This window comes from Netta rufina, assembly GCF_964035555.1.
Source record: "Netta rufina genome assembly, chromosome: 2".
NCBI classification, from domain to species: Eukaryota; Metazoa; Chordata; class Aves; order Anseriformes; family Anatidae; genus Netta; species Netta rufina.
In genome coordinates, this window is record NC_140124.1 from 21,485,145 (window position 1) to 21,511,758 (window position 26,614).

General features: G+C 41.0%; 1 protein-coding gene across 1 annotated transcript in view; it reads right to left on the reverse strand.

Moving 5' to 3' along the window:
- STAM (signal transducing adaptor molecule) overlaps positions 1-18,153 on the reverse strand; it is a 35,411-nt gene extending 17,258 nt beyond the window's left edge. Inside the window, exons 1-2 of the mRNA XM_084282209.1 lie at positions 18,066-18,153; positions 7,109-7,193 (exon numbers count right to left, since the gene is read on the reverse strand). Of these exons, the coding sequence (XP_084138335.1) occupies positions 7,109-7,193; positions 18,066-18,105 (125 nt within the window). The 5' untranslated portion in view covers positions 18,106-18,153. The remainder of the gene's footprint in view (positions 1-7,108; positions 7,194-18,065) is intronic.
- Positions 18,154-26,614: the final 8,461 nt, after the last annotated feature.

Sequence of the window (26,614 nt, forward strand, 5' to 3'; positions counted from 1 at the left end):
CACCATTAGCTGTTCTAGCCATTTTTATCTGTATGATTGCTAGTCTTAGTTATCAAAACCTCTCAATAAGCTACATATCCTTTTTTTAGTTGGAGAGAATTACTGTAAGTACTGCAGAAATGCATAAAATTCCTGACAATTAGAGTACTGTAGCTCTCTGTAGTCTGTACACCTTCATTAAATACTTCTTTTTCACTCTAAGAAAAACTCTTATCAGAGAAATCATTATATAAAATATTTGTATATGATTGCAATGTATTTCAAAACTCCATAACAGGATTTTAATGAAAATACTTTTTTGCTACATCAAATTCATATTGTTGCTTTAATTTCTTTTTAACAGAGATCTCTTAAATAATCTGGTATCAAAACAAAATCTTTCAGCATCTAAGACATGCAAGTGAATTTACAGTCATCACTTCAACCATCACATGATTTCTTGTGCTTCTCTCCTACCTGCTCCCCAGAGTGTCTTTCCCTGTATGGGTTACTCTCTTTTCCCACTCCAACCTTCTCACACAACAAACACATTGAACTCCTTCAGATATCAGAACTCCGTGTTACTTCCCCCTTCTCCAAGTGAGCTCTACAAAGTGCCCAAGGACACTGAACACTTGCTGCAAGGATTCAGAACTCATACCCCATTGATGATAATACAGCTCAAGAAAGGAATGCTTGCATTTCGCTTAAGAAGGAGCAGGGCAGAAGTTGTCACTTTTACATGAACATAACCAAGTTTTTGTACTGTAAATCCCTTCCTTTTCTCCCTCATTTAACATCTCTCTAGTTCCCACATGTCCATTCAAATCACAATGAAAAAAATCTGACTTTTTAAAGTTAGGTTACAATCTCTACTTATGTGAGTCTTGTAAATAAGCTAAGCCTAAATCAATTTAAAATCTTCTCTGGAAATACATATACAATATCATAACTGTCAGCGTTAGTCACTAACACGTAAAACTTCATAAGCAAAAAAGCTGAAATTAAGACTTAAGTGCTGTAGAAGCCTCCTCGGATATTCAATGTTTTAATGTCACAATATAATTTTTATTAGTAACTGAAGTTAAGCAGAGAGCAGTTTCCTACATTTAACTTGTGTCATGCTCATCAATCACCTTCAAGAAAAGTGCTCGGTAAGCTTAGCTTCACTTTCAATTCATCCCAGTCCATACTTAAAAATTAGTCTGAATATTCTATCCCTTTTAGTAGATATACAATCACCTTATGTAATTAATATTTATTTAATGAATTAGGGTGATAATTACCTCCACATACGTTCCCTTAAGATCTACTCCTCCTCCATATTCCACACACATATCTAAGAATATTTGCTTACATACTGATTACCAACACGCCCTTCCTGCATTGTTTTTAATTACCACCACTATGCTCCTCAGAGTCCGCTTTAATCTACAGGATAACATTTATAAAGAAAATACATAGCAAATAAACAAGCAGGGGGGGGGGGGAAAGTGTTAGACAAACTGCACAGAAGTTTTAAAGCAGATAAATATAGAATTCACGTTTTACCTTTGTCATCCTAAATAGACATAAAGGGAAAAGGAAATTTAACAATTTGAATGGGATTTTCAGACAGTTTAGTGTATTTAAATCCGTGTGTGTCTCAGTTATTTTGTCTCTGGAGATGGTAGAAGGCTGAGCAAGTGTAGGGTACAATTACCATGAGCATACAAGTATTACCTATTGAATAGCCCTAAAAAGATAGCCTTGAAATAGGCAACAGTAGGGAAATAGAAAAAGATAAGGGTATATTTAAAAGTAAGAGATTTTATGTTTTTCTGAGCATTTACAGCAACTTTGTGTTTTTTGTTTTTTTTTTTTTCTTGGAAGCAAAATCAGTTCTATTGAACTGATATCCAAGAACTAATATGAAACTCAGGTATAAGTTACACCACTGCTTGGCTATACTATATTTGGCAGTGTCTACATTTTACAGAAGTGTCTCTCTCATGTTCAGTAGTACTAATTATAGAAAATGCTGTCACATTGAAAGACTACATATTACTCAGTATGTACCTTCATACAACCAATTATTACTGCAAATGAAGGCTGTAAGACAAGTACTGTCCATTACCTATTAATTATCTGAGACTTCTGCTATGTTCATTTTACCTAAGATACAGGATAAAACTTTCAGAAATAACTGCGTTTTTAATGTATGCATTAATATATAAATAACTGCATTCATTTATGAGTAGGATAAACAATGTGTTAGAACTGCAAGCAACAAAAATCATGAACAATGGACATTAATTGCTAAGCCGGTATTTATAAAAGTAGGCTACATGTTCAGGAGCTTAGTAGTCCAGGACCAGGACCATTAGTCTACAACGATTTTGTTACGGTAACTCCTTCTGAAAACTAATAAAGTAACAGGAAATCTTCAAAATCAAATGATCTTTCATATATGTCAAATACAACTTCAAAATATATATAAAAAAAAAAAACACCTTTCTCATTAATTCATAAAAACTTACAAATACATCAGCAAAGATTTTTGGACTGACCACATTCCCTGTTCCCCTGCGCTGCTCAGGGGAAGGAGGTGGAAGAGGGTGGTTGGGGCGAAGATGTTTTTAGTTTGTATTTAGTTTTTCGCTGCTCTAGCTTGTTAGTAATAGGCAATAAATTTCTTTAATGCTGAGTCTGTTCTGCCCACGATGATAACTGTTGAGTGATCTCGCTGTCCTTATCTCAATCCCTGAACCCTTTCCATCAAATTTTCTCCCCCATTCCCTTTGAGGAGTGAGATCAGTTGTGGTGGAGCTCAGCTACTCAGCAAGGTAGAACCACCACACCACATGTCTCCATTTTCCTCCTTGCTCCATGAGAAACAAGCTAGTCCAAGAGCTTCCTGGTTTCTGTATGACACATACACTGGATGACTAGGGATGACTACGTAAAATGCTACTTACATTGGGTAACTTGAGGGGGTAGGAAAAAAGATAAGAACTGGTTTAGAAGACTATCAAGCATGCAATTTTACTGTTTTCTCTTGTACAAACAGGCATGGAAACAACAAAAGGATAACGAGCTAACCAGAACACAGACTCACAGAGGCAGTGATTAAGCCATAAGGACTCAGGACAAAGTTAAACAAGTAGCAACACAGAGAAGCCATTTCTGAATGACAGGTTTTCAATACCCAAATCCCTCTCCATGAACAGACGGCACTGCAAAATGTTTCTATTTTCTTAACCATTGCTATCTTCACCCAGTCACCAACTTCCTATTTTTTCCATTGCCTCATTGTTATTAACTACCATTCCTAGAGAAAAACTGCAGTAGTTATAGTTTCAAACATAAGTACTGATATGTCTCATTAAGTCAAAACAAAAGGTACAAACTTCTCAAGGCCAAATGCAAACAGATTTGGACTCAAGAACTAGTTAGCAATGAACTAAAACTCACTGAGGAATTAACAGAGAGCAAGCAAGACGGGTGCACCTCAAACTAAAACATATTACATTTTTTAAGTTTCCTTTTCTTTCTGTTTAATGAGTAATTCCAGTGTCATAACATTATTTTACTAGGAGCTGATAAACTATAGATTAAGTTGTGTAAGCACTTTGATTGCAAGCCAACAATATGCAGAATGTATAACTTTCCTGTAGTGAGTTGATTTAAAATGCAAGTCAAACACAATCAACGGTTCTAAAATAAACAATTTTCCAAAAACACTGTGTTTTAATCATCTTTTCATGTTGAAAAGGCAGCTTGCTCACTGAACCATTTTGGATACTACCAATGTTCCTAAAAAACGTAACACAAAAATGCAATATGCAACTGCAGAACTGGACAACTTACTAAAAAAAATAAATATATACATATATATATATATATCAGAGATTTAAAAAGCTGTTTTGATTGACTCCAAGTGAGACAAATTCTAGATCACTGTAAGAATCTGATACACAAAACATGCAGAAAGTATCAAGTTAATTCCAATTAAAAAGAGGGAGCTGTGGAGGGGTTCTAACTTGCTAAAGCAGTATTTATTTTTTTTTTGGTTGAATTAAGGGAAGAAAGATAAAAGTGGTTGCTATTTGTGATTTGCTGTACCCAAGGTATGGCAATATAAAAAGTAACAGTAGCACAATTGTATGCATGCAGTTAGCCATTCTGTTACTGGACTGTAACTAATTTATCTTAGGAGAAAATGAAACTTCTTTGCAGCACAACAGGTATCCAGCAACTACCTTGGATGAAAACAAATTGTTAGCATTGTCTGGGACAACGTGCCAGATAACACTATGCAACAAAAAATGCCACTTAATAAATAATACAATCCTTCTAGTCTATTTTGGCTTTTGGTATAAGGTGATTTCTATCTACAGTGTTGCAGGGCATGCAATTTAAAGACTAGTACAAAAGAAAATCCATAAAATAGAGGCTACATAATCTAAACTTCTGCCAAGACCAGACAGTTTGCATCAGACCAGAACTGGTGAAGAAATTAAAACAGATGCCAGTTCTGATGACCAGTATCCCTGCCATAGGAACTTAAATTGCAGAAGAGTTACAAACAGTATAGCATATCTGCCTTAAACTTAATGGGGAATTCTGCCTTGCTTTACCTTGCTGTAGCATGACATAATCCATCAAAACAAAGAAAACACACTATCAGCAAGTTTTAACAGAATCTGATGTTAAGCAATGAGTCAGCTGGCAGCTTATTACAAGCAGGGTAAGTATTACAAAGGTTAAAGTCACAGCCAGTATAAAACTACTGTTGTTTCGTTCTGTTTTTAAAATCACTGCAGAAATTCCAGCTGTCGTGGAGACATCTAGCTGTATGTTGCCAGAAGATCTGTCTGTACTCCCAAGCAGCTGTCTCTTGCAGCCAAATACATTTGAGCACTGCTCAGGGTAAGTCACTGTGAGGCTAAATCTCGCCTATGCAAAAGCTTTCAGTGATGAACTAGAGTACTGAAACCTTCAATAATAATATTATTGTTACAGGCGCAGCAGCAACACGCACAGCAGAAATACAGTTTTACATATAGGGACTAACAGCATTATTAATAACTTACCAGCTGTTTGTTATCCTAGCTGGAGTGATACACAACAGCACAGCAGTCTCAATACACCATGCTATTTATAAACACTCCTCTAGAGACCATCTCTAATCCCAAGGAATAAGCTTATTTTCGAACCTGTCCTTCGGAACAAAAATCCCAGGTGGGAATTTGCTGTCTGACATCCTGTACTGTTTCCCACAGTCTTACAAGGCAGTCCGAGTCCTCCTGAAAGAAGCCTTTCTCTAAACAGCAGCAACGGCACCACTCTCTTTCTGATGCCATTCCTTATGTGAATTATTTCAGAGAATGCTTGGGGGGGATGTATTTAATACATGTCCAAAATCTGAATACAGCGTAAAGACAATATTTCAGTGTATCTATCACGTTTTTATTCAGTGTTGTATTTTTATTTGCTATCTCAACTCACATTTTAGCTTTTCGTGTCCAAGAAATGAGGCCATACATAAAGTCCATGAGAAAGTTCATTAAATAATTAATAATGGAAGCATTAATGGCCTGTATCAAGGTGGGTTTCATTCAATAGCACATTTTCAAAATGAACAGTTAATAAAGCCCTGCTGTCATAAAACAGCCTCTCAAAACAAAAACACGGCCTCATTTCTGTGACAAGGGGGCGGCAGATGCTTTCTATTTTGGTTCTAGCAAAGCTTCTACTCTGCCTCAGTCTCCTTATCACTCAATTGGTGAAATATTGGTTGGATGGAAGGGTGATAAGGTGGGCGGAAAGCTGGCTGGACTGCTGAGATCAAAGAGCTATCACTAGTAGTGCAAATTCCAGCTCTTGGGACCAGTACTGCTAAATGTACTGCTCTAATTACCTAGATAATGGGAGGCAGCGCACTCTCAGCAACTTTGCTGACCAGTTGGAAGAAGCAGTCAATACACTGGAGAGCTGCGGGCTAACTACAGGGATCTTACTGTCTAGTAAGAGTCTCCTTACTGTCTAGTAAGGAGAAACTGTCTGGAGAAATGGGCAGACCTCATTAAATTCAGCAAGAGAAAAGCAAGGTGTTACATTTGGGGTAGGCAGCACTAGCCTGCCACCAAGAACGCAGCTCCACAGGAAAGGATTGGCAGGTCCTAGTGGGTGACAGCAGTCAGCAGAGCAGCCTGACTGAAAAGATGACCAGCCACATCCTGGGCCACAGTATAACATCACAGCCAGCAGGCCAGGGAAGCAATCCATCCCCTCGTTCAGCACTTGTGAGACTGCAGCTGGAGTTTGCCTGGTTTGGGGTTCTCCAGCACAAGGAGGATATTGACACGCCACAGCAAGTCCAGTGGAGTGCTGCCAAGACAGTTAGAGGAGAGTCACGTACAAGGAGACATGGAGATCTGGGCTTAGTTTTGAGAAGGGCAGGCTAAAAGGGGACCTTATTGCTTTCTTCAACTCCTTAAACAGAGAACACAGAGAAGATGAAGCCTGAGTCTTCTCAGAGCTGTGGTCACAGGGCACGATGCAGCAAACAAGTAGGAACAAGGAAAATTGCAATCAGATGGCAGGTTTATTTATTCACTTGCTTACTATGAGGATAGTTAAATACTGAAATGGGTTGCCCATATAGGTTGTGGAAACTCTGTCCCTGGAAGCATTCAAGGCTCGGCACGGTCCAGAGCAACCTGATCTAATTAGACTTGCTTCAAGCAGGGGGGTGGACTAGATGACCTCTGGAGGTCACTTCCAAGCCAGATTATGGTTCTACAAGAAAACCCCTAATGATGTCTCCTGGATTTACACTGACACTGCTAAAACATATCAGCTTGGTTATTCTGTTACACCAATGAAAAACTGCTGTATGTAATTCCTAATTTTAACAGATCAGTTAGTATCTCCAAAGGAAGAACTGTAATTATTTGGGCAGAAAATCTCTATGTTTTCCTCTTCCTTGTAGTACTTACTTACCAGAGTAGATTTAAATTAAGTTAAACCGAGATGTTTCAAAAGTCTTTACAAGATAACTAAGTTTTCATTCCTCTCATCTGAATATAAGAAAGACTGATACAACAAAATTAAAGTCTATGAGATAATTTCTGAACTCACTTACCCTGTGCGCGACTGTCCAACTTTATCACAAATGTCTAAAATGAGGCCCCAGTCCTCCGCAGTGTTCATCTCACTGGTTGCTTTCTCTGATAAATAAAGCATAAGTAAATCAAAATACAATTCTTATTATATTTAAAAATATAACAATTTAACAAAATTGGCAATAAAGATGTTGCAACATTATCTCTGTATACTGCTAAATGCATTAATATATTTAATAAATTCATACATTAAAACTGTCATACCTAATTCTGTTTACTTTTCAAATGCTCACTTGCAGCCCTAAAGTTATATGAATAAGCAAATTAATATACATATTTTGTCCACACAATAAATATATACCCAGAATATATATACAAAAGGGTATCAGCTATCAACAGATTTACTTGGGGGGTGGGAGAGGGAAGTGAGCATTTGGAAATGTTAAGTTTAATACGACAGGAATACTCCAAGTATTAATTCATTGTTAGCAGAGTCAGACATAACAGCATTTACCCCATTGTCAGACACTAAGTTGCTGTGTCTTGCATTTGCTTCATACGTATTTTCTCCTTTCTCCTCAATAAGGAGGCTTCAGCAATTCCTTAACAGTCACTAAACTTTTATCTCCCCATTCTCGTCTCTGCTTTGGTGATATATTCCACTTTCGCTTTTCAGCTACAGACTGCTAAACTAAAGCTGATTTGACAGAAGCCACTGGGACTCCTTCTTCCAAACCTTCTGAACAGGACAAGAACAGTCCCTGCTAAAAAGTTAAGAAATAAAGAGGGTAGGTAGAAAGAAAAATAAAATAACAAAAATAAGAAAAACCCTGAGCAGACAACATGCTAACATATGGCACTAAGAAACACCAGCAGATCAACAGACAACTTCATTTTTTTTTGGTCTGCTGATGTTCTAAATCACACTTAGGGCTAGCACAACTAACAGAGAAATTCTTGGGTTTTAAATCTTATTCATAAAGGAGACAGAATGGCGGAGCCCAGTCATCAAGTAAAATAAGAATGCCAAAACATGACCACAGAGCAATGAGGCTGCACCCCGTTTATATCAATGAGCATTGTTCCATTACCTGAGAATTTCAATTCTGGTTTTGAGGATACCTTATAACATACAAGTAAATGAGATACTAAATAAAGCCGAGGAGAAAAACAGACTGCAGACAGCTGGTCAGCACAGTCCGGAGCCAAGCTAGACAAACCGCACGGAGGCAGTTTAGTTCCAGGATTCCCCTGTTGAAGTTCGTTGCCAGTTTTGCTGGAGCTGGACCAGCTCCATTCAAAGTGTGTCTACACAGCGCCCTGCAGAGCCCTAACGTGCAGCCAGGCTTAGAGCTCACGTGCAGCCTCGCACACCCACAGTTCACCCCTGCCCCATGCTGTCCTTCAGCCAGGGCATCCTTCAACAGTCAGAGGGCTGAGAAATCCCATGGAACTGAAATTTGGGGCTCTTTCCTTGTTGCCAGAAGTACTGTCTGTTATGAAGATTAATGTAATTCATCTTTCTTCACAACATCAGAGAGAATCAGCGTGGCAAACTAAGATGTAAAGAAATGGATGCTGTAAGGTCTCCCTGGAGCCTTCTATTCCACAGGCTGAACACCCCCAGCTCCCTCAGCCTGTCTTCACCGGAGAGGTGCTCCAGCCTCTTGATAATCCTCATGGCTTCTTCTGGACTCACTCCAACAGCTCCATGCCTTTCTTGTGCTGGGACATGAGAGCTGAATGCAGGGCTCCAGGTGGGGTCTCACAAGAGCAGAGCAGAGGGGCAGAATCCCCTCCCTCTCCCTGGCCACACTGCTTCTGATGCAGCCCAGGACACAGTTGGCTTTCTGGGCTGCGAGCGCACACTGCCAGCTCACGTTGAGCTTCTCATCAACCAACACCGCCAGGTCCTTCTCCTCAGGGCTGCTCTCAATCCATTCTCCACCCAGCCTGTATTTGAGCTGGGGATTGCCCCAGCCCAGGTGCAGAGCCTTGCACTTGGCCTTGTTGAACCCCATGAGGTTCGCACAGGCCCACCTCTCAGGCCTGCCCAGCTCCCTCTGGATGCCATCCCTTCCCTCCTGCGTGTCAACCCCACCACACAGCTTGGTGTCACTGGCAAACGTGCTGAGGGTGCACTCAATCCCACTGTCCACCACACTGACAAAGATGCTGTACAGCGCTGGTCCCAGTACCAACCCCTGATGAACACCACTCATTACTGACCTCCACCTGGGCATCGAGCCACTGACCGTAATTGTTTGAATGCAACCACCCAGCCAATTCCTTGCCCACCAAGCGGTCCACCCATCAAGTCCACATCTCTCCAACTTAGAGACAAGGATATCACGTGGGACAGTGTCAAATGCTTTGCACAAGTCCAGGTAGATGATGTCAGTCTCCCTTCCCCTATCCACCAGTGCTGTAACCCCATCACAGAAGGCCACCAGATCTGTCAGGCATGGTCTGCCCTTAGTGAAGCCGTGTTGGCTGTCACCAGTCCCCTCCTTGTTTTCCATGTGCCTTAGCAAAGCTTCTAGGAGGATCTGTTCCATGATCTTGCTGGGCACAGAGGTGAGACTGACTGGTGTGGAGTTCCCCAGGTCCCCCTTTTTTCCCCTTTTTGAAAATGGGGATTACGCTTCCCCTCTTCCAGTCAGTGGGAACTTCACCAGACTGCCACGACTTCTCCAATATGATGGGCAGTGGCTTAACAGCTACATCCACCAGTTCCTTTAGGACCTACAGATGTATCTCGTCAGGTCCCAGGGATTTGTGCACCTTCAGGTTCCTTAGATGGTCAAATACCACCAAACCGTGTTTTATGCCAATTTAAATAGCGTGACTAAAACTAGAGATAAGATGAAATCCCTAATCCACATCCACCTCACCAATTACAACCTTCATTTTAATTCTCAAATGGAATATTTTGCAGCTTTACCCATGAATACAATTACAAGTGTTCTACCACAGCTACATTTCTTCTTGAAAGTTGAACTTAGTCCTGTCTAAAAACTGCCATTTGCTTGTAAGTCCTCCCCACCTCCTGGTATTAGACAGACATTTCCTCCATCACCAAACACTGAGTAGTTTCTTACCTTATTTCAGTCTGAAACCCGGTTTCTGTGTGCTCTCTGTCTTCTCTAGTAATAAGCACCTCTTACTTCCCTTGGATAAAAATCAATCGTAGGACATGAGCAAAGTTTTCTGCCTCTAAAGGTTCAGTTAAATTCTGACTCCAAGGAGGGCAGTCAGAAGTTACTGGCACAGCATGAGCATTAGCAGTACAGTAGCTGACAGGGACTGCCCACAAAAAAGGCCAATGCCTCTGTCAGAGCATTAGCGAGCAGCTATCACCTTTCACCACGCTGGCAGCCGGAGCAACAGAGACGCTTTGACGAAATTGCTATGTTGCATCAGTGTTTTGTAGGCAAAATTACAACTCAGGGCTACTTAAGTTAAATTACTTACATTATCATCACTTTAAATCCACGAACACTCTTTCCTCCAACACGAGGCAGGCATTTGCAGCCAAAAAATCCTTCACGTTCGTTCATTCAGCATTTCCTTACTCTGACTAACAGCTGGCACCCCACCCGTCTTCAGGTACAGCTGGCACGTCACTATCTCAGCACCAAAATGGACTAAAATGGAGGTGAAAACACAGATTTCAAGTCTTAAGGTAGCTTAACACAGGAGACAGAAGATAACCTCAAGTTAAACTTTGAAATGTTCTTCATCCTCCATCTCTGATCAAAAATAATTCTGTTACAGCAATATTAATGTTTACCTCCAACTCCCTGAGTGCACCTCATCACTGCTACAAAATCTTATTTGGCTTGCTGAGTACCAACACGAGATCAGGGAACATTTCAGGCTTTACTAAACAACTTTTAAAGGCAGCACTGGCTCCTGCATGGAATCAGTGCTCTTTAAGACTTATTCATGCTATTTCAAATGCAAAGGAAAACAGAACTACAAGACACAGAGGCATGCCTTACCAGGCTTTGTCTCTAGTTTTCCAGCACAGCTCTCTCCCACAAAGTTGTCTCACTAATGACGGAAATGCTCAAGGTTTTGTGCTTTTTTTTTTTTTTTTTTCTAGCATAAGCAAGGCCTACAAATTAATGTACCAACTTCAACCTCTGCAACACTGCACCATCCTTTGTTGCCTCAGATTTTAATTGTTAGTTTCTAAATTTTACAGCGTTGCTTTCTTTATTTGTCTCCATTGCAAGCTCTCAACTTTCATCTCTAAAAAGTGGCAAAAGTTGCTGTTTCAGAGGAAAGGGATACTTAGACCTATGGCTTCTTTGGACAATAACCAAAATTCTGCATAGTATAAGAATGCCTTTCTACATAGCTTCTAATAAAACAAAAGAAGCACATACAAAAGTACCATCACAATTTTCAGCCAGTTGGAAAGACACTGGGCGTGAAATCAGTAGTCTTCTCCCTTTGCGTTTCATCTGTCCTCATACAACCTATCACTCCAAGTAAGACCAATTCCATCTTGCCCCAAATTCAGTCTCTAATATACAATACAACTAAAGAAAGAGAAGCCTAGGAAAACACAGAAAAAGACTAAGGTAAGCATTAGTTGTACTTCCCCACAACACACCTGGAAAGAACCCCCCAGAAAGGTGACAGGATTGCTGACGTGCACCTACACCAACACACACAGCATGGACAAGAAGCTGGAGGAGCTGGAAGCTGTTGTGCAGCAGGAAAACTACGACAGCTCCATCACCAGCACACGGTGGGATAGCTCGCACAGCTGGAGCACGGCACTGGGAGGCTACAAACTCCTCAGAAGGGACAGGCTAGGAAGGAGAGGTGGGAGGTGGCCTCTTTGGATTGACTAGAGCTTAGTAATGGCAACAAGAAGGTTGAGTGTTCATGTATAGGAATCAGGGAGGAGACCAACGAGGCAGATGTCCATGTGGGAGTCTGTTAGAGACCACCCAACCTGGCTGAAGAGGCAGACAAAACATTCTAGAAGCAGCTGGGAGAAGCCTTGCAATCACTAGCCCTTGTTCTTGTGTTCTTCAACTTACCAGACGCCTGCTGGAAATACAACCCAGTGGAGAGGAAACAGTCCAGGAGGTTTGTACAGTGTGTGGAAGACAACTTCCTGACCCAGATGGTAAGTTAGCCATTGAGGGATGGTGCCCAGCTGGGACTTTTGCTCGTAAACGAGAACACAGGCTAGTGATTGTGAGAGTTCTCCCAGCTGCTGATGAATATTTCATCTGCAATTTATCAGCAGTCCAGGCTATCAGGGAGGTCCCAGTCAACTGGTAGCTAGCAAATGTGACAGCCATATACAAGAAGGGCTGGAAGGAGGACCCAGGGAACTACGGGCCTGTCAGGCTGACCTCAGTGCTGGGGAAGCTTGTGGAGCAGATTATCCTGAGTGCCATCACGCAGCACTTGCGGGACAACCAGGTGATCAGGCCCAGTCAGCACGGGTTTATGAAAGGCAGGTCCTGCTTGACAAACTGGACGAGGAACCTGTCCTTCTATGACAAGGTGGCACGCTTAGTAGATGAGGGAAAGGCTGTGGATGTTCCCTACCTACACTACAGCAAGGCTTTTGACAGAAAAGGACCTGAAGGTACTGGTCAACAGCCAGCTGAATATGAGCCAGCAGTGTGTCCAGCATCCTGGCTTGTACCAGGAATAGTGCAGCCAGCAGGAGCAGGGAGGTGATCGTCCCCCTGTGCTCTGCTCTGGTGAGGCTGCACCTCGAGTGCTGTTTTCAGCTTTGGGCCCCTCGCTACAAGGAGGACATGGAGGTGCTCAAATGTGTCCAGAGAAGGGCTACAAAGCTGGTGAGGGGTCTGGAACACAAGTTCTGTGAGGAGTGGTTGAGGGAACTGGGGTTATTTAGCCTGGAAAAAAGGAGGCTCAGGGGAGATCTTACGGCTCTCTACACCTGCCGCAAATGAGGTTGTAACAGAGCAGGGGTCAGTCTCTCCTCCCAGACAACTATCAAAAGGAAATGCCATGTTGTGCCATGTGAGGTTTAGGCTGGATATGAGGAAACATTTCTCCACTGAGAAGTTGATGAGGCATTGGAGCAGGCTGCCCCGTGAGGTTGTTGAGTCACCATCCCTGGAATTATTCAGAAGATGTGTAGGTGTGGTGCTTAGGGACATGGTTTAGTGGCAGTCTTGGCAGTGCTAGGCTGGACTTGACAATCCTGGAGGTCTTTTCCAACCTGAATGATTTTATGATTGTATAATCTCACCATGTCTGAGGCAGCCTCATCAACACAAACACCACTCAGCTCAGCGAGCTGCACAGAACGAAGACAGAAGGATTAAAGATCTGGTAAGAACGCTGAAAACAAAGTAAGACAAGCTGGGCAAAAATAGAGATTTTATGCAAACCATAACAAATCCACAGAATTTAAACAACCTTTCACCCAGAACTACCACAACAGAGCAGGAAGGTGAGCACATCAGAGAGAGATGGTAACGATGGCGACGACTCCACAACCAGGGTGCATCACAGGGAAGTAACACAAACAAATGGTGCCAGGATCTATTTGCAGAGCCCCACAAATCAAGCCATAGTAGAAGCGGCATTTCAGAAAGATCAGCACAAGACATTACTATCCACAGCAAATATATAGTGTTATTTTTATCAGCTAGAGGAACATATTTTACATACTACTTTGATTATTTGCATGTTGATGTTATAATGTATGTTGCCACAGCTGAAATGAAGGGAAACACTTAAAGTGACAGCTCTTCCCTGGGAGGAAATAAAAAGAATTGCCAGTAAAGTACAGCTACAACAACTCCTTTGCCTAGGGAATGTGAGTTGTTGGCTTCAAATTTGCCTAGCTCAACTCAGAGTCTGGTGATTCATTTGCAAAGAGTGTGACACTAAAAAAAAAAAATTTTGGCTATTCTACAGAAGAAATATTTATTTCACTCATCTGGAGCCTGTCAGCATTGCCATTTTTCATTGAGAATGTACACCAAAGTGAGAAATCCTTGTTCTTTAGAAACATTTATAAATAACTGGAGAGGGGCTGGCTACACCTCCTTTCCCACACGTTTTCTGCTCAGCTCACAGTTAATATCCTTCTCCCTAAAACAATGCTGAGAAAAGCAGTAGGCCAACTTGAGCAGAACAAGTGCCAGTCTCCTGACAATCTGAACCACTCCTTGGAAAGTCATCCTTCCTTGCAGCCGGAGGTAAGTTGCCTCACTCTGCATTCTCCAGAATTCTTCAGGGTCAAGAGTCTCCTCGGCAACAATTTGCCCTCCTTTTGGCAAACAGAAAAGCCCAGCTTACAGAAAGGCACAGTTGGGTGGTTTTGAAGACTACGAAATGGGATAAATCTAAAGACTATCCAGATTAAAGAACAACAGTATTTTATTATGAGAAATTGCACAATGCGACTTGAGGTCAAAGCATTTCTTACACCCTAATGTGTCAAACTGTATGCAGTGGTAATTTAACTTACTTACTGTACCTACATATGACTGAGTACAGTCATACGCAATCCATGCATATTATTACATTTCTAAGAGTTGTAATAGTAAAATGGTCAATAAATACCATAGTTGATGAAAATGTAGGAAAAACAATGACATCAGTTTGACAGTACATTACTAAACTACCTGTTTAATTTTCTATTGGTGTAAATATTAAGCCTGAATCCTTCCTTTGTTCCCACTCCTGTGATGCCTCAAACCAGTACACCAGCTACAAGGCGAACAAGAACGACATGCAAAGCAAATGCAGGACATGCCTCCATTCCTTGCTGTGGGTAGGGGAGAAAAATCATTTAGAAGAGTTGCATCATTTGGCATTCTGGACATTGCTGAATGACGAATCAACTTCAAAAAGTTTTTATTTTAATTCCTCTCAAAATTAAAAGTAAACATCTCCCCTTTAAATTGGGTGATTTTTAACAACTCATACCAGAATTTGTATTTATTATAGCCTATAAAATTTCAGAAATATATTGAAATAGTAAGTTTATGCCACAGAGTAAAAAACTCTTCCAATTCTCTGCTTACAACATAGATTAAGTTTACAATGCTTAATGCCAAGTTAGAGTTAAATATGCACAGCATTAAGTCCAGCGTTACCGACTGTATTCTCAAGACAGCATCTAAATAACACTTGAGAACTGCTTCAGCAGTGAGTTCTTCATCAAACCCAGCCTAACCACTGCTACCTTACCAATGAGCCTGGCATGACAGACTAGCAGACAGTCTTTTGGTTCATCAAGCACGTTACATCATTACCTTGCCTGCAAACTTACAGATAAACCCACACTTCTCAGGAACAATTCTCTGCAAAAGATGTTATGACTGAGGTTATGAAACATGGCAGAAATGGACTTCATGTTAAACTACAAGTACATCATCAATTTGAAACCCTCATTTGGAGAATTAACTATATCTTAACTCTTGACTATATCCTCAACAGTTCAGTATCTTGAAGGATTTTCTTATTTCGTATTTCAGCATTATGTTCCTTACATGGACACACTGTCAAAGTTTTCCACAGCTGATTGTGAAAACCCACACCAACTTACGTCACCATTGATTAGCATCCCTTCATGTTGAAATATTCCTAAATATGGTAAAAAGAGGATTGAGAAAACAGAAGTATTGGGACTCCTTGAGGATGACAATGACCTATCTCCTGAAATCTAGAGGCAGCTTAAACTAATATTTTAAAATGTTTAACAGTAGTCTTAACATTGTTTTGACTAAAGAAGTGCACCCCTCAAAATCTGTGTACAAAGCTGACTCCAAGTGGTACACTATTCCAGATGACCAAGCTGCACAGCATGAGCATGCTAACAGGATTAGGCAGATGCTGATGACCAGAGAGAAAAACTGAGAAATTTCTCCTCCTGAGCTTAGAGACGCTTATGCTCCTCAAAATAATGGCAAACAAGTTAGTCCCAGATGCGTTCACTGCAATCCATCATCCAAAATGATTCCGAAGTCATTTCCAACCATTACACAGCACTAATTAGCTGTCCAGGAGGCAAGAATTCACAGCTACCCCAGCAACACTATCAACTACACCGATGCCCAGCTTCATATGAAACTAAGACTAGCTTTTGACTGCTTCCCTACTTCGGGAATCTTACTTTCAAAATAAAATGTTCTTGCTGAGCAGGAGCAAAAGCAGAGCACTCAACTTTCCTTCTGAGAAAAGAACTGTAAAGTAACACTACTGCTTGACAACTTTGGGAAGTTTCCCGAGAACACGAGAGCTTACTCTCCAGCTGACGTTATCTTACGAAGCCTGCCAAGAAGTTCATCCAGATAATAGCGCATTCCCAAGAGGCCTCGGGGAAGAAGGGCCTGGGGACACTTTCCTGGAGACTTCACCATTGCTGCCTCCATGGCACAAATCCAGTTAAGCGATGGATAAAGGCAGCAAGTAGCTCTGCCACCAACTCCACTGTCTGCTGCTTCTTTGCTCTCCCTCAGGGCACTATGAAAGGGGGCCCACACAAAGAAGCTGGATTTATTGCCTGGGGAAAAGCAGCCCATAGCCTTCTACCTGCTTTTCCAAGAACAATTTGGAAGTAAGCAGTTATTTACTAGTGTTCATACGATACACAGAATAAAGCTTTTGAAAAATATCTACTGGAGTCTGTACTAGGCTGTCAGAGCAGGTAAGGTGTTGGCGGCATCCCCTGTCCTCAAAAATAGCGAATAGCCCACTGAAGTACCAGTTGGGCACTACTACTCCACATTGTTAAACCTACAGTGCTGACAAACGTATCTGTCAGCCTCAGCTCTCTATAAACTCCCTCAAGCAGCCTGATCTTCACCACTGGTAGACAGCTGCCTTAAGAATTAAGAAAATGAGCACTTTCCAGAACCTCGGCTATCAGTTTTTAATCTTATTAGTTCAAATAATTCTCACAGATATCACCGATGTTTCAGTCCTCTAACAGTCCACAGAAAATCGGCAAGCAGTGCAATGTCTTCTTTGTTTTCAGCTGCCAAATTATGCTACAGGACAGCGAAACAATGAGGAAAAGATATTTACTGCTCTTCAGAACATAGAATTGTTGGCTTTACCATCAAGAAAATTACAAATTAAAGGGCAGCCTTCACCAGAAAAGACCGTGGCACACTTAATTATTCAACATGGGAAGAAACGGAGCTACGCCTCATTAAGATGCAACAGATTAACGAATCCTGATAACACACACACCGAGTCTGGGTAACACTCGCTTGTTTATGCGCTAACCCTTCCCCCAGAGAAAAATACCTACTTTCCAAGCAGTTTTGAGTTGTGTTTTTTTTTTTTGAAGGCCTGGAGTAACCGAATCAGAGCCCTGGCTTCTGCAGTTGGGTAAACCGTCAGAAACAAACGGTGCATTTGTAGCTGAGAGGGGCAGCAAACGTAAGGTTAATGAAGAGAGGTGTTCCCAGAAACATCGGCCGTGTCACTCTGCTGTGGGGAGGTAACAGGGGAGCTGGGTGCTGGTCCAAATAGGAGAAGAAGTCAGCCCGTATCCTGCTGTATCACTCGGAATTACACCGATGGCACCAGCAGGTACGAGCGGAGCCTTCTTACACAACCAGCCGTGCCAATTTTCGGGCTGCCTACGTGTGTTGTTTTGCCTCGGGTTGGGCCACACGAGCAGGCAGCGGGATTTCACCCCACCACCACCACCACCACCCCCCCCAAACCGTGCAGCCTGGCCCTGAAACCAGCCAGGTGGGGCTGAGACCTGCCCACAGCCCAGGCTGCACCCACCCAGAGGGGGCTTCGCGTTCAGGCAGCGGAGCCCAACCCGGGGCAGGGCGAGCTCCAGCCTCGGCCCCGCACCCCCCCCCAGGAGCCTCCCGAGGCCGGGCAGAGCCCGCAGCCACCGGGGCCAGGCCGCAGCGGGAGGGCCGGGGAGGCGGAGAGGAAGCAGGAGGGGAGAGCCCCGGCGGGGAGGGGGCTCCCGGGGCCGCCACTCACCCACATCCTGGTCGAAGGGGTTGGTGGCGAAGAGCGGCATGGCGGGGCGCGGCGACCGAGCCACGGGCCCGCGGCTCCTTCCTCCTCCTCCTCCTCCTCCTCCTCCTCCTCCTCCTCCTCGTCCCGCCCGGGGTCGCCCCGGCCGCCGCCGCCTCCTCCCCGCAGGCCCGGCCCCGCTCCCTCCCCGCTCAGCACGCCGGGAAAGCGGGGCCGGCCCCGCCGCCACCGCCACCGCCCGGCCCCGGGCTCCCCCCGCCCCGCCCCGCTGAGCCCGGCCCGGCCCCGGGGCCCCGTCACACGCCAAGGGGTGGCCCCAAGGGGCTCGCAGGGAGCTCGTTGTCCCGGGCTGGCGGTGGTTTAAGGGCTCGGGGGTGACTGGGGAGCAGGCTGAGGTCGAAAAAGAAAAGGGCTGATGGCCGAGCTGGAGGCATCAGAAAGTGATGGAGGGGATGTGGGGGGCGCTGAGGTGGGCTGGAGCAGCTCTCCCTAAAGACAGGCTGAGGGAGGTGGGGGTGTTGGAGAAAAGAAGGCTCTGGGAGACCTTATAGCGGCCTTCCAGTGCTTAATGGGGTCTTATAAAAAGGATGGAGGAGGACTCTTTACTCGGGTAGATAATGATAGGAAAAGGAGGAATAATCTTAAACTAAAAGGGGTTAGATTTAGACTCGATGTTATGAGGAAATTCTTCACTCAGGGGGTGGTGAGGCCCTGGCACAGGCTGCCCAGAGAAGCTGTGGATGCCCTATCCCTGGAGGTGTTCAAGGCCAGGCTGGATGGGGCTTTGGGCAACCTGGTCTGGTGGGAGGTGTCCCTGCACATGGCAGGGGGTTGGGGCTGGGTGATCTTTAATTTCCCTTCCAACCCAAACCATTCGATGATTCTAATATTGGCACGTGACAAAAAATGGCAAAGGTACGGCTAATGTTCACAGTGCAGAAACACTAGACGAAATCAATAGCCCTAACTATGCTCAATAATGAATGTAATTGCATGCATTAGGCAGGCTTTTGCCACATTAGATGAAAAATCCACACCAAGCATTTTCCCATAGGGTTTTACATTCATCAGGCGCTACTTGTTTTCATTTTTCCAGGACCTCAAGTTCAGTTCCTTTCGCTATCCACAAAGCCTGATGCAGGTCAGCATTGATCTACTGCTCAGGACAGACTCCTTTTAAGGAATCTAGTATTCTCTTTTTAGATTCTGCCTCAATTTAATGACATCTGCTAGGTATTCCCAGAGGACGCTTTACCTCCTCGCTATTCATCATCCCCCACTATGTTCACAAAAGACATATGGCAGATGTTCTCGGAGCCTGCTTTATCCCCTCCTTTTTCATCCCTTCCTTCTGATGGGTTTCAAAATGAATTGTAAGAATCCTTTTAAAATAGGCAGAGCCTTTATACCTTTTTTTTCTTTTCTTTAGTAAGAGCAAACACAAGATGTGGGGAATTTGGCTTTTAGACCCTCTTCAGCCTGAATGGATTCCAGCCCAGCGTTACTTCCCAGGCAACATCCCATTCAACATTATGAAAAAGGTAGCCCATACTCAGGGAGCATCTTAAGGCTTTATAACCATGGCTAGTATTTTGTTTCTGTAATTATTATTTTTTTCTGTTGGACACAGTGTAAAGTACAAGACTCCTCTGAATGCTCAATGCTACACTGAATCTCCCTCTTCTCCCCATCCCATGGCTCTAGCACTCCTATTGCACAACACTGGACGATGGTTAGAGCACTCTCCCATGAAGCGTGGGTTTTGCCCTCTCAGACAGAGATGGTTATGGAAACCAGCTTTACCACTTTATGTGTGAGTACTGTAAGGAACATGCTATTAAAAGGGTGTGTTAAGCTTCCCTTATTTTATGTAGTTCAAAATGTGTGAATTATTTCTTACTGTGTTTGAAATGGGACTCGTGCTGCCCAAGCTAGCTATCTAAAAGTAAGGAATCTTGTCCAAGGGTACAGTGTCAAATTGCATCTAATTTCAGGGTAACTACAACTGATACAGACTGCAGCAACACCGCACTCCCCATGCCCACAGCTATGTGCTGCCATCACATTTCTTGCTTTAGATTTGGAATTTGATCCAATTCATTTGTGGCTGCACAATCAGCTGATCCAACTGAAAACTACCTCACTGCAGAAAAGTTCCCTGTTGGATCATGTCACTCATCTTCCTCACCTTGTAATTAGATCCCGTGCAAGGGAAGAGCTGGGAAGGAGTTGCTGGGGACTGTACACCAGCTTCACCAAACTGGATCAAGAAAAACAGGCACGTCCAGGGGATTATTCATCTATTTCTATTTCAGACCTCCTTCCAAAGATGCCTTCTGCAAAGGTCTGACTATTAATTTCATAGAGGAGCCTATCTGCCCAACACTTCTCTGATGCAGAACATGTCTTCTGACAGCCTTATAGCAAGTTCTTTTTTTTTTTTTTTTTTCTTTTTAAATATATGCTACTTTTGTCCAAATAGAACAATCTCCAGACATTGGTACAGGCATCTGCTGTTTGGGCACATTTCAACTTTTATATATCGCACGGTTGTTCATGTACTGCTGTGTGATCAAGGTTTGCATTCAGTTAATTGCCACTGCAACTCACTTCCTGAGTTTTAAAGATGTAAAATACTTCTAAATTTAGTTATGAGTCACTATCAAATAACTTGCCCTGATATATATTCAAGTCATACCACTATCTATATCTAAACAGTGAGAGTACCAGCAGTATTAGAAAACACTGCGTAAGAACTGATGAGTATATGCAAAGATGTTGCTATAGAAAAATGTTATGATATGTAGGACGTTCACTAGAGTTACATTTTCTATTTAAAATTAAAAAAAAGCTGCAAAGTAATGCCACTTAAATATTTTCTGAACTTACTATAGAATGTACTTAGGAAATGCACGGTAGTTATTTATCTACTAGCTAACACAGAGAGTGATTCTATAAAAGACCACTGTAAACACATTAATTTTGTAATTTAAGAAAAGTAAAGTGTTAAAACCTGCTACTTGTTGTCACTGACAACATTGTAAAATCTGAAGCAGCCAGTGTAGTCCAGTTTCTTCGCATTCTATAACAAAACTGACAGCATGCGCTAACAGACTATTTTTTGAAGATGAACACCTGCCCACTAAGAAACTTACCAAATCCAATCATGTTTTACTGCTTGACCACTCCATATTCATCTAATCCTGATGAAGAAACTACACACAGGTACAAGTGCAGACATACCTCTTTATTGTTACATGTTAAACCATGTAGAATGTTGATGTCTAAGTAGCTGTGTGTTTTGTTTCCTGTTGTTGTTGGTTGGTTGGTTATATAAAATATTGCTTATTCTTAAAACGTCGATAAGGTTTTTTTCTGTACCAAGCTCAGTGCCAGATTCTGACAATACGCAGTGAATCATTTCCCTATAGTCTTTTGCTTGTAAAGGATACTTGGAAACAGTAACTTACCTGCTAGGAAATTTCTGATACTTTTAGCAGTCCCTCAGTTGATACACAGTTGCACAAGAAGTGTATTTTTTAGAGGAAAACAAAAACATTGTGTCCATTGGAGGGAAGGTTCACTGCAGTTCCTGTTCACTGGAGGAGAATTTTACTTGGCATCCCCATTTATTTTAGCACATATTACTTTGCTCGCTGCTGCACTGTCAAGATAAGGTGTATAACTCCAGGAAAATGTCAGTTCAGTACACTGTTAACAAGGAGACAGATATGAAGACCAGTGGTTGTCTCTGGGATCAGTCTCACTGACCTTGGTTTTAACTGCATTTTCACTGCAGTCTATTGCGTACATTGCTTTCTGAACTGGAAGCTGGGCAGAAAAGAAAATCAAAGGAGGAGAGGAAAGTTCAGGATGGAGAAAGTGCCAGGAGTCCATTTAATCACAGCTTTTGTTTTTGACAGGGCAAGTACAAGATGTTTTGGATGGCACACAAGATGCTGTAATGCATAACAATGCAATGATATGACTAAGACAAAATTTATCCTGGTCACAAGCCACATGTAGGCATTCCAAACACTGGACTGCAATGATTCAGTTCCCATCCATAAGTTTATTGTGCACCCTAATATTTTGCAAGTTCCCAAATTGCATGGCTTGCTTATGGTATTCTTACACATTGCCTTATATAAAGAGTATTCATGAAACATATCAAAACTGTAAGTCTGGTGTCCTGTGTTAGACAACAAGTCAGGCCACAATTGTTTAATTGTCCTTTTTGGCCTCAAGATTTTGAAGTATGCAAACGGAAATGCATATACCTGGAGTTTCTTCAAACATTAGGACTAGGCAAGTAATCAAATAATAAACTTAATAGAACAATCCCATTTGCCCTGACCATGTTAGAAATCACTGTGCAAATTTCTAGTTAATATTTGCAAGTATTTGTGCCAGAAACTAGAATTTGTCTTCCTATTTTTTTCCTCACTCAAAGCAGTACTTGCAGCTCACATTAAGTAATACTTAATATGTTTACATTGCAGTTTTGTTAAATGATTTTGGATAACAAGTTCACCAAAGATAAACATACAGATGTGCTTATACTATTTGCTTTAGTAATCTTACAGTGATGCTTTGTGATATAGCTGTAAGAAGCAGATAATCGGTGAGCTGCTGGAACTTCTGGGTGCCTGGGCTTCCTGGGGTGCTGGCAGGAGCATCACTCTGTGCCAGGTTCCTGACACAGCCACAGGGAACCGCTTGTCCTAATGCTTTTTTTGGCACCAGCACCTGTTCTCAGTGTGGCCAAACTGACTACACCCAATATCTTTTCCTTGCTGATAACTTGGACCAGATTTCCACCAATGATGAGGTTAAAATTAATCTTTATGTTCTCTACCACTCTTCTAACAAAGAAGATAGAGATATTTCCACCAACCCTAATGGAATTTAGATTGGAACACTATTCCTTTGATAAAGAGCCCTTTTGAACTCAAGTCCTTGAAATAAAACTAAATGTCAAGCAAAGACTGTGTGTGCTACACAACTAGTAATGGAAGCAGTCTCCTCTATAGAGATTGTAGTACTCACGTAAGCAAGTTACTGTAGAAATATACTGAAAATCAAAAGGTTTTTTAATATTACTTAAGTGTGCATTTTGTAAGGCTGCATGACACATGTTGACAAGGTAGCAAAGCTTCTTTATTTTAGAAAACTATTACATGCTACAGGGAAGGGAACTTAAACTAACAGTTGATTTTAAACATGTACTCTAACTCACATGAACAGTACCATTGAATTTAATGGTAATAACTTTAAGCTTTAAGCATTTTGTATGTGCTTCTGTATAATTAGAACATTATAGCAGAGTTAGCTTCTTGATACAGCCAGTCTGCATGCTGTGCAGAGAAGCCAATTGCACAGGCTACAGGCTGTGGGACAGGTCTATCCATCAATCTATCCAAGCCTAGCAGTGCAACAAAATGTCAGGCTACTTAAACAGCAGTACAGTCCGAAATATCCCATAAGGAAAATAATTATTTTACAGAGTCCAATTAGTCTGTTATAACAAAAAGCACACTGAGTGCTAAACCAATCTCACATAAGGGGGATATTCATCTCCTAACATGTGTGCATCCTTCAACACTGCAGTTTGAATTATACTTTTGTTTCTGAAGAGGATTAAATAGGACAATACACAATGTCATCTCAAACCGGTCTATTTTCAGATATATAGAATCAACAGTTTTCATGTACAGATTTCTAAATGTTCACACCAAAATTTTTATATTTTCATATATAGTTTCAGCCTGTGTTCATGACACATTTTTCTTCTCTGACTGCTAAACTATATAGTCAGAGGCTTAATATGAGTCATTTATCTTGTGATAACAGCACAACCCCCCAGCTGTTTCAGACGTACCAAACAGAGATATCTTCTAGTTCTTTCCAGACGACATGCAATCCATTCTACACTATGTATTTTGAAAGCATTTTCTATCCTATGTGCCTGGATGAACTCAACACACTAAAAGTGCATAAACACTGTGTTGTTCAATCTAAACATAACTAAATCTAAACATAACTAAATTCTGTTTACTCACCCTTGAACACCTCACTGATAACTCAGAAAATCCCAGAAAGCCAAAAGCAATATGCAAGTCCTATACATAAGTCTGTTGTCTCAACAGCTTGTTCTAGCAAGGTATATTAGGAACGTTAAGAGAAGAGAGGGCAGGGGGACAAACAGAATTTAAGCTGTTCTCTTTTTAACAATTTCTCCTTCCTTGGGATATAGTTATCATCTGGCATTCAGCTACTCTGAAGTGTAAAAGGTGATCTCATGATGAGATCGGGGCTCATTCTAAGTAATTTCTGCAGCATTTCATGGTAGGTGACCTTCCCCTGTGATAGTGGAGCTGATAAGTCATTACATTATTTTCAGAGTACTGCTACTTTTCACTTTATAGGAATATTCCCATATTGGATAGGTAAATTTTGTAACAACAACAACAAAAAATGTTGTAGAACACGACAGGAGAAAATAGTTCTCATAAAAGCGTTACCTTATGTTCCTGAAAATAATTTGGAAATGAAAGCCATTCAATTTTATAAGGTGTTGAGAATCTATTTGTGAAAAAGGGAAGGTATAAAAGAAATGTACATTGATAATATCAATAATGAAGTAAGCTGGGGAAAATGTTAATTTTTGTAATAACAGTGTAGCTGTTTATGGTTGGAAACTAGAGCAAGTAAAGGAGAACAGCCTGTGAAAGTTATGAATGAATATCAAATGTAATGGTGTGCTCACCTACCATACATAAGACCAACTATCTTAAAATTTTTTCAGAAATTTGATTTCAGACCATACTTGAAAAAGAGCCTAGTTGAGATAGATGGGTGTGTCAGTCATTATAGGAGTTTAAAAACGCTGCTGGTTTAAATAATGCAATTAATATATTAATTGATTCAGTTCCATTGATTAAGTTTCTGTGTGTAGACAAAATTTGTGTTAAGAATCATTTAGAGATTTTTGGAGCCAAAAGGTGATAGACAAAGTTTAAATATTAGAGGAAGACATTGCACTCTGAAAGAAATTGATGATGAAACATTGCACTCTGAAAGAAATTGATGATGAAACAATTTTGAAAGCACTGTATTTCTAATTAAACACAGAGATTGTACTTAATGCTTTGAAAATAGCTGACATTTTAACAAAGTATCTTGTAGTGATTCAGAAACTGCAAACTAGTAAACCCAAAATATATATTGGAACACTGACAGAAAATATAATTAAAAAGAGAACAATAGAAAGCTTATGAAAAGGAAATTATATTTTAACTAATTTATTTTAATTCCTGGAACACGTCATCACAAGAATGGTTAATATATATATATATATATATACACATTAACATAGCAAACACATTTGAAAAAGGCTACTGAAAAAATTTTCACAGAACGACCAAACGTATGAAATAGTTAGAGGCTAAAGAACAAATAGCTCCATGGATCAAAACATGGGAGAGAAAAACAAAGAGCAAGAGTTCTTTGTCATGGGAAAAAGAAATCAGTGGGGTGTTTATGAACACTCTGCAATAAGTCATGCTTAATATATTTATAATAAGTGATTGGGAAACATGGGCAAAACATTGAATGGCAAAACTTGTAAATGACACAAAATGTTTAGTTAATTCAAATCCAGAAAGGATTATACAGATCTTCAGAAATTTCTCATCATTTGGGTGAATGGGTAATGTGGTAGCAAAAGAAATTGTACTTTCACAAATAAAAAATATATTACTAGAGCAAAAACAGTGAGATACTTATCCTTGCTAATAAGTTCTTAATTAACTAAATCAATTAAAGACAGAACTAGTTATAGTAAAAATAAATTGTGTATCCAAAATCAATGATTTTGAGCAAACAAATAACAAGAAGGAAAATAATACAGAATTTTAATGAAAATATTTATATATCGTTGCTTATCAAATTTCAAAAGCTTCTGTGCACAAGTATGGAAAGCATCAAAGGAAGGATTTAAAAACTGAAATTCCCTATTTCAGAAAGCACATATGACTTGTTCTCTCAAATCTGCTGTGGAAAAATCTTGAAAGAGAAATGGCAAGCTATAGTGCTAGTGGTATTTTAAAAATTACAATATTAAGAATTTGGGTCAGGCAATGACTTGTATCAAAATTTAAGATCAGAAAGACATTAGTGAAGTCACAAGTAGGCAAATTCAAATGAGAGAACTTTTCACATACATGGTTAATTTGTGATACCCATTTCAACTCCACATTCTCAAAGCCAATAAGATGGGAATATAGAAATACAGAAAAAGTTTTTGAAAGCTTTGGATTTTAAATCAACTTATAAGCATTACATTAAGATGAAATTTAGGCTCAGATAAACCATGTATTTGCCTACTATGCAGTTCTTTATGCTTCAGATAAATTGTCAAAAGTTTTTGAATTAGGTCATTTAATCCTGTGTGCAAATTCCTCTATTTTTTTTTTTATTTTATTTTTTTTAAACTACAGGATTCCCAAATGGTGTTATATTTATGACTACTTGTACATGAAAAGTGCTTG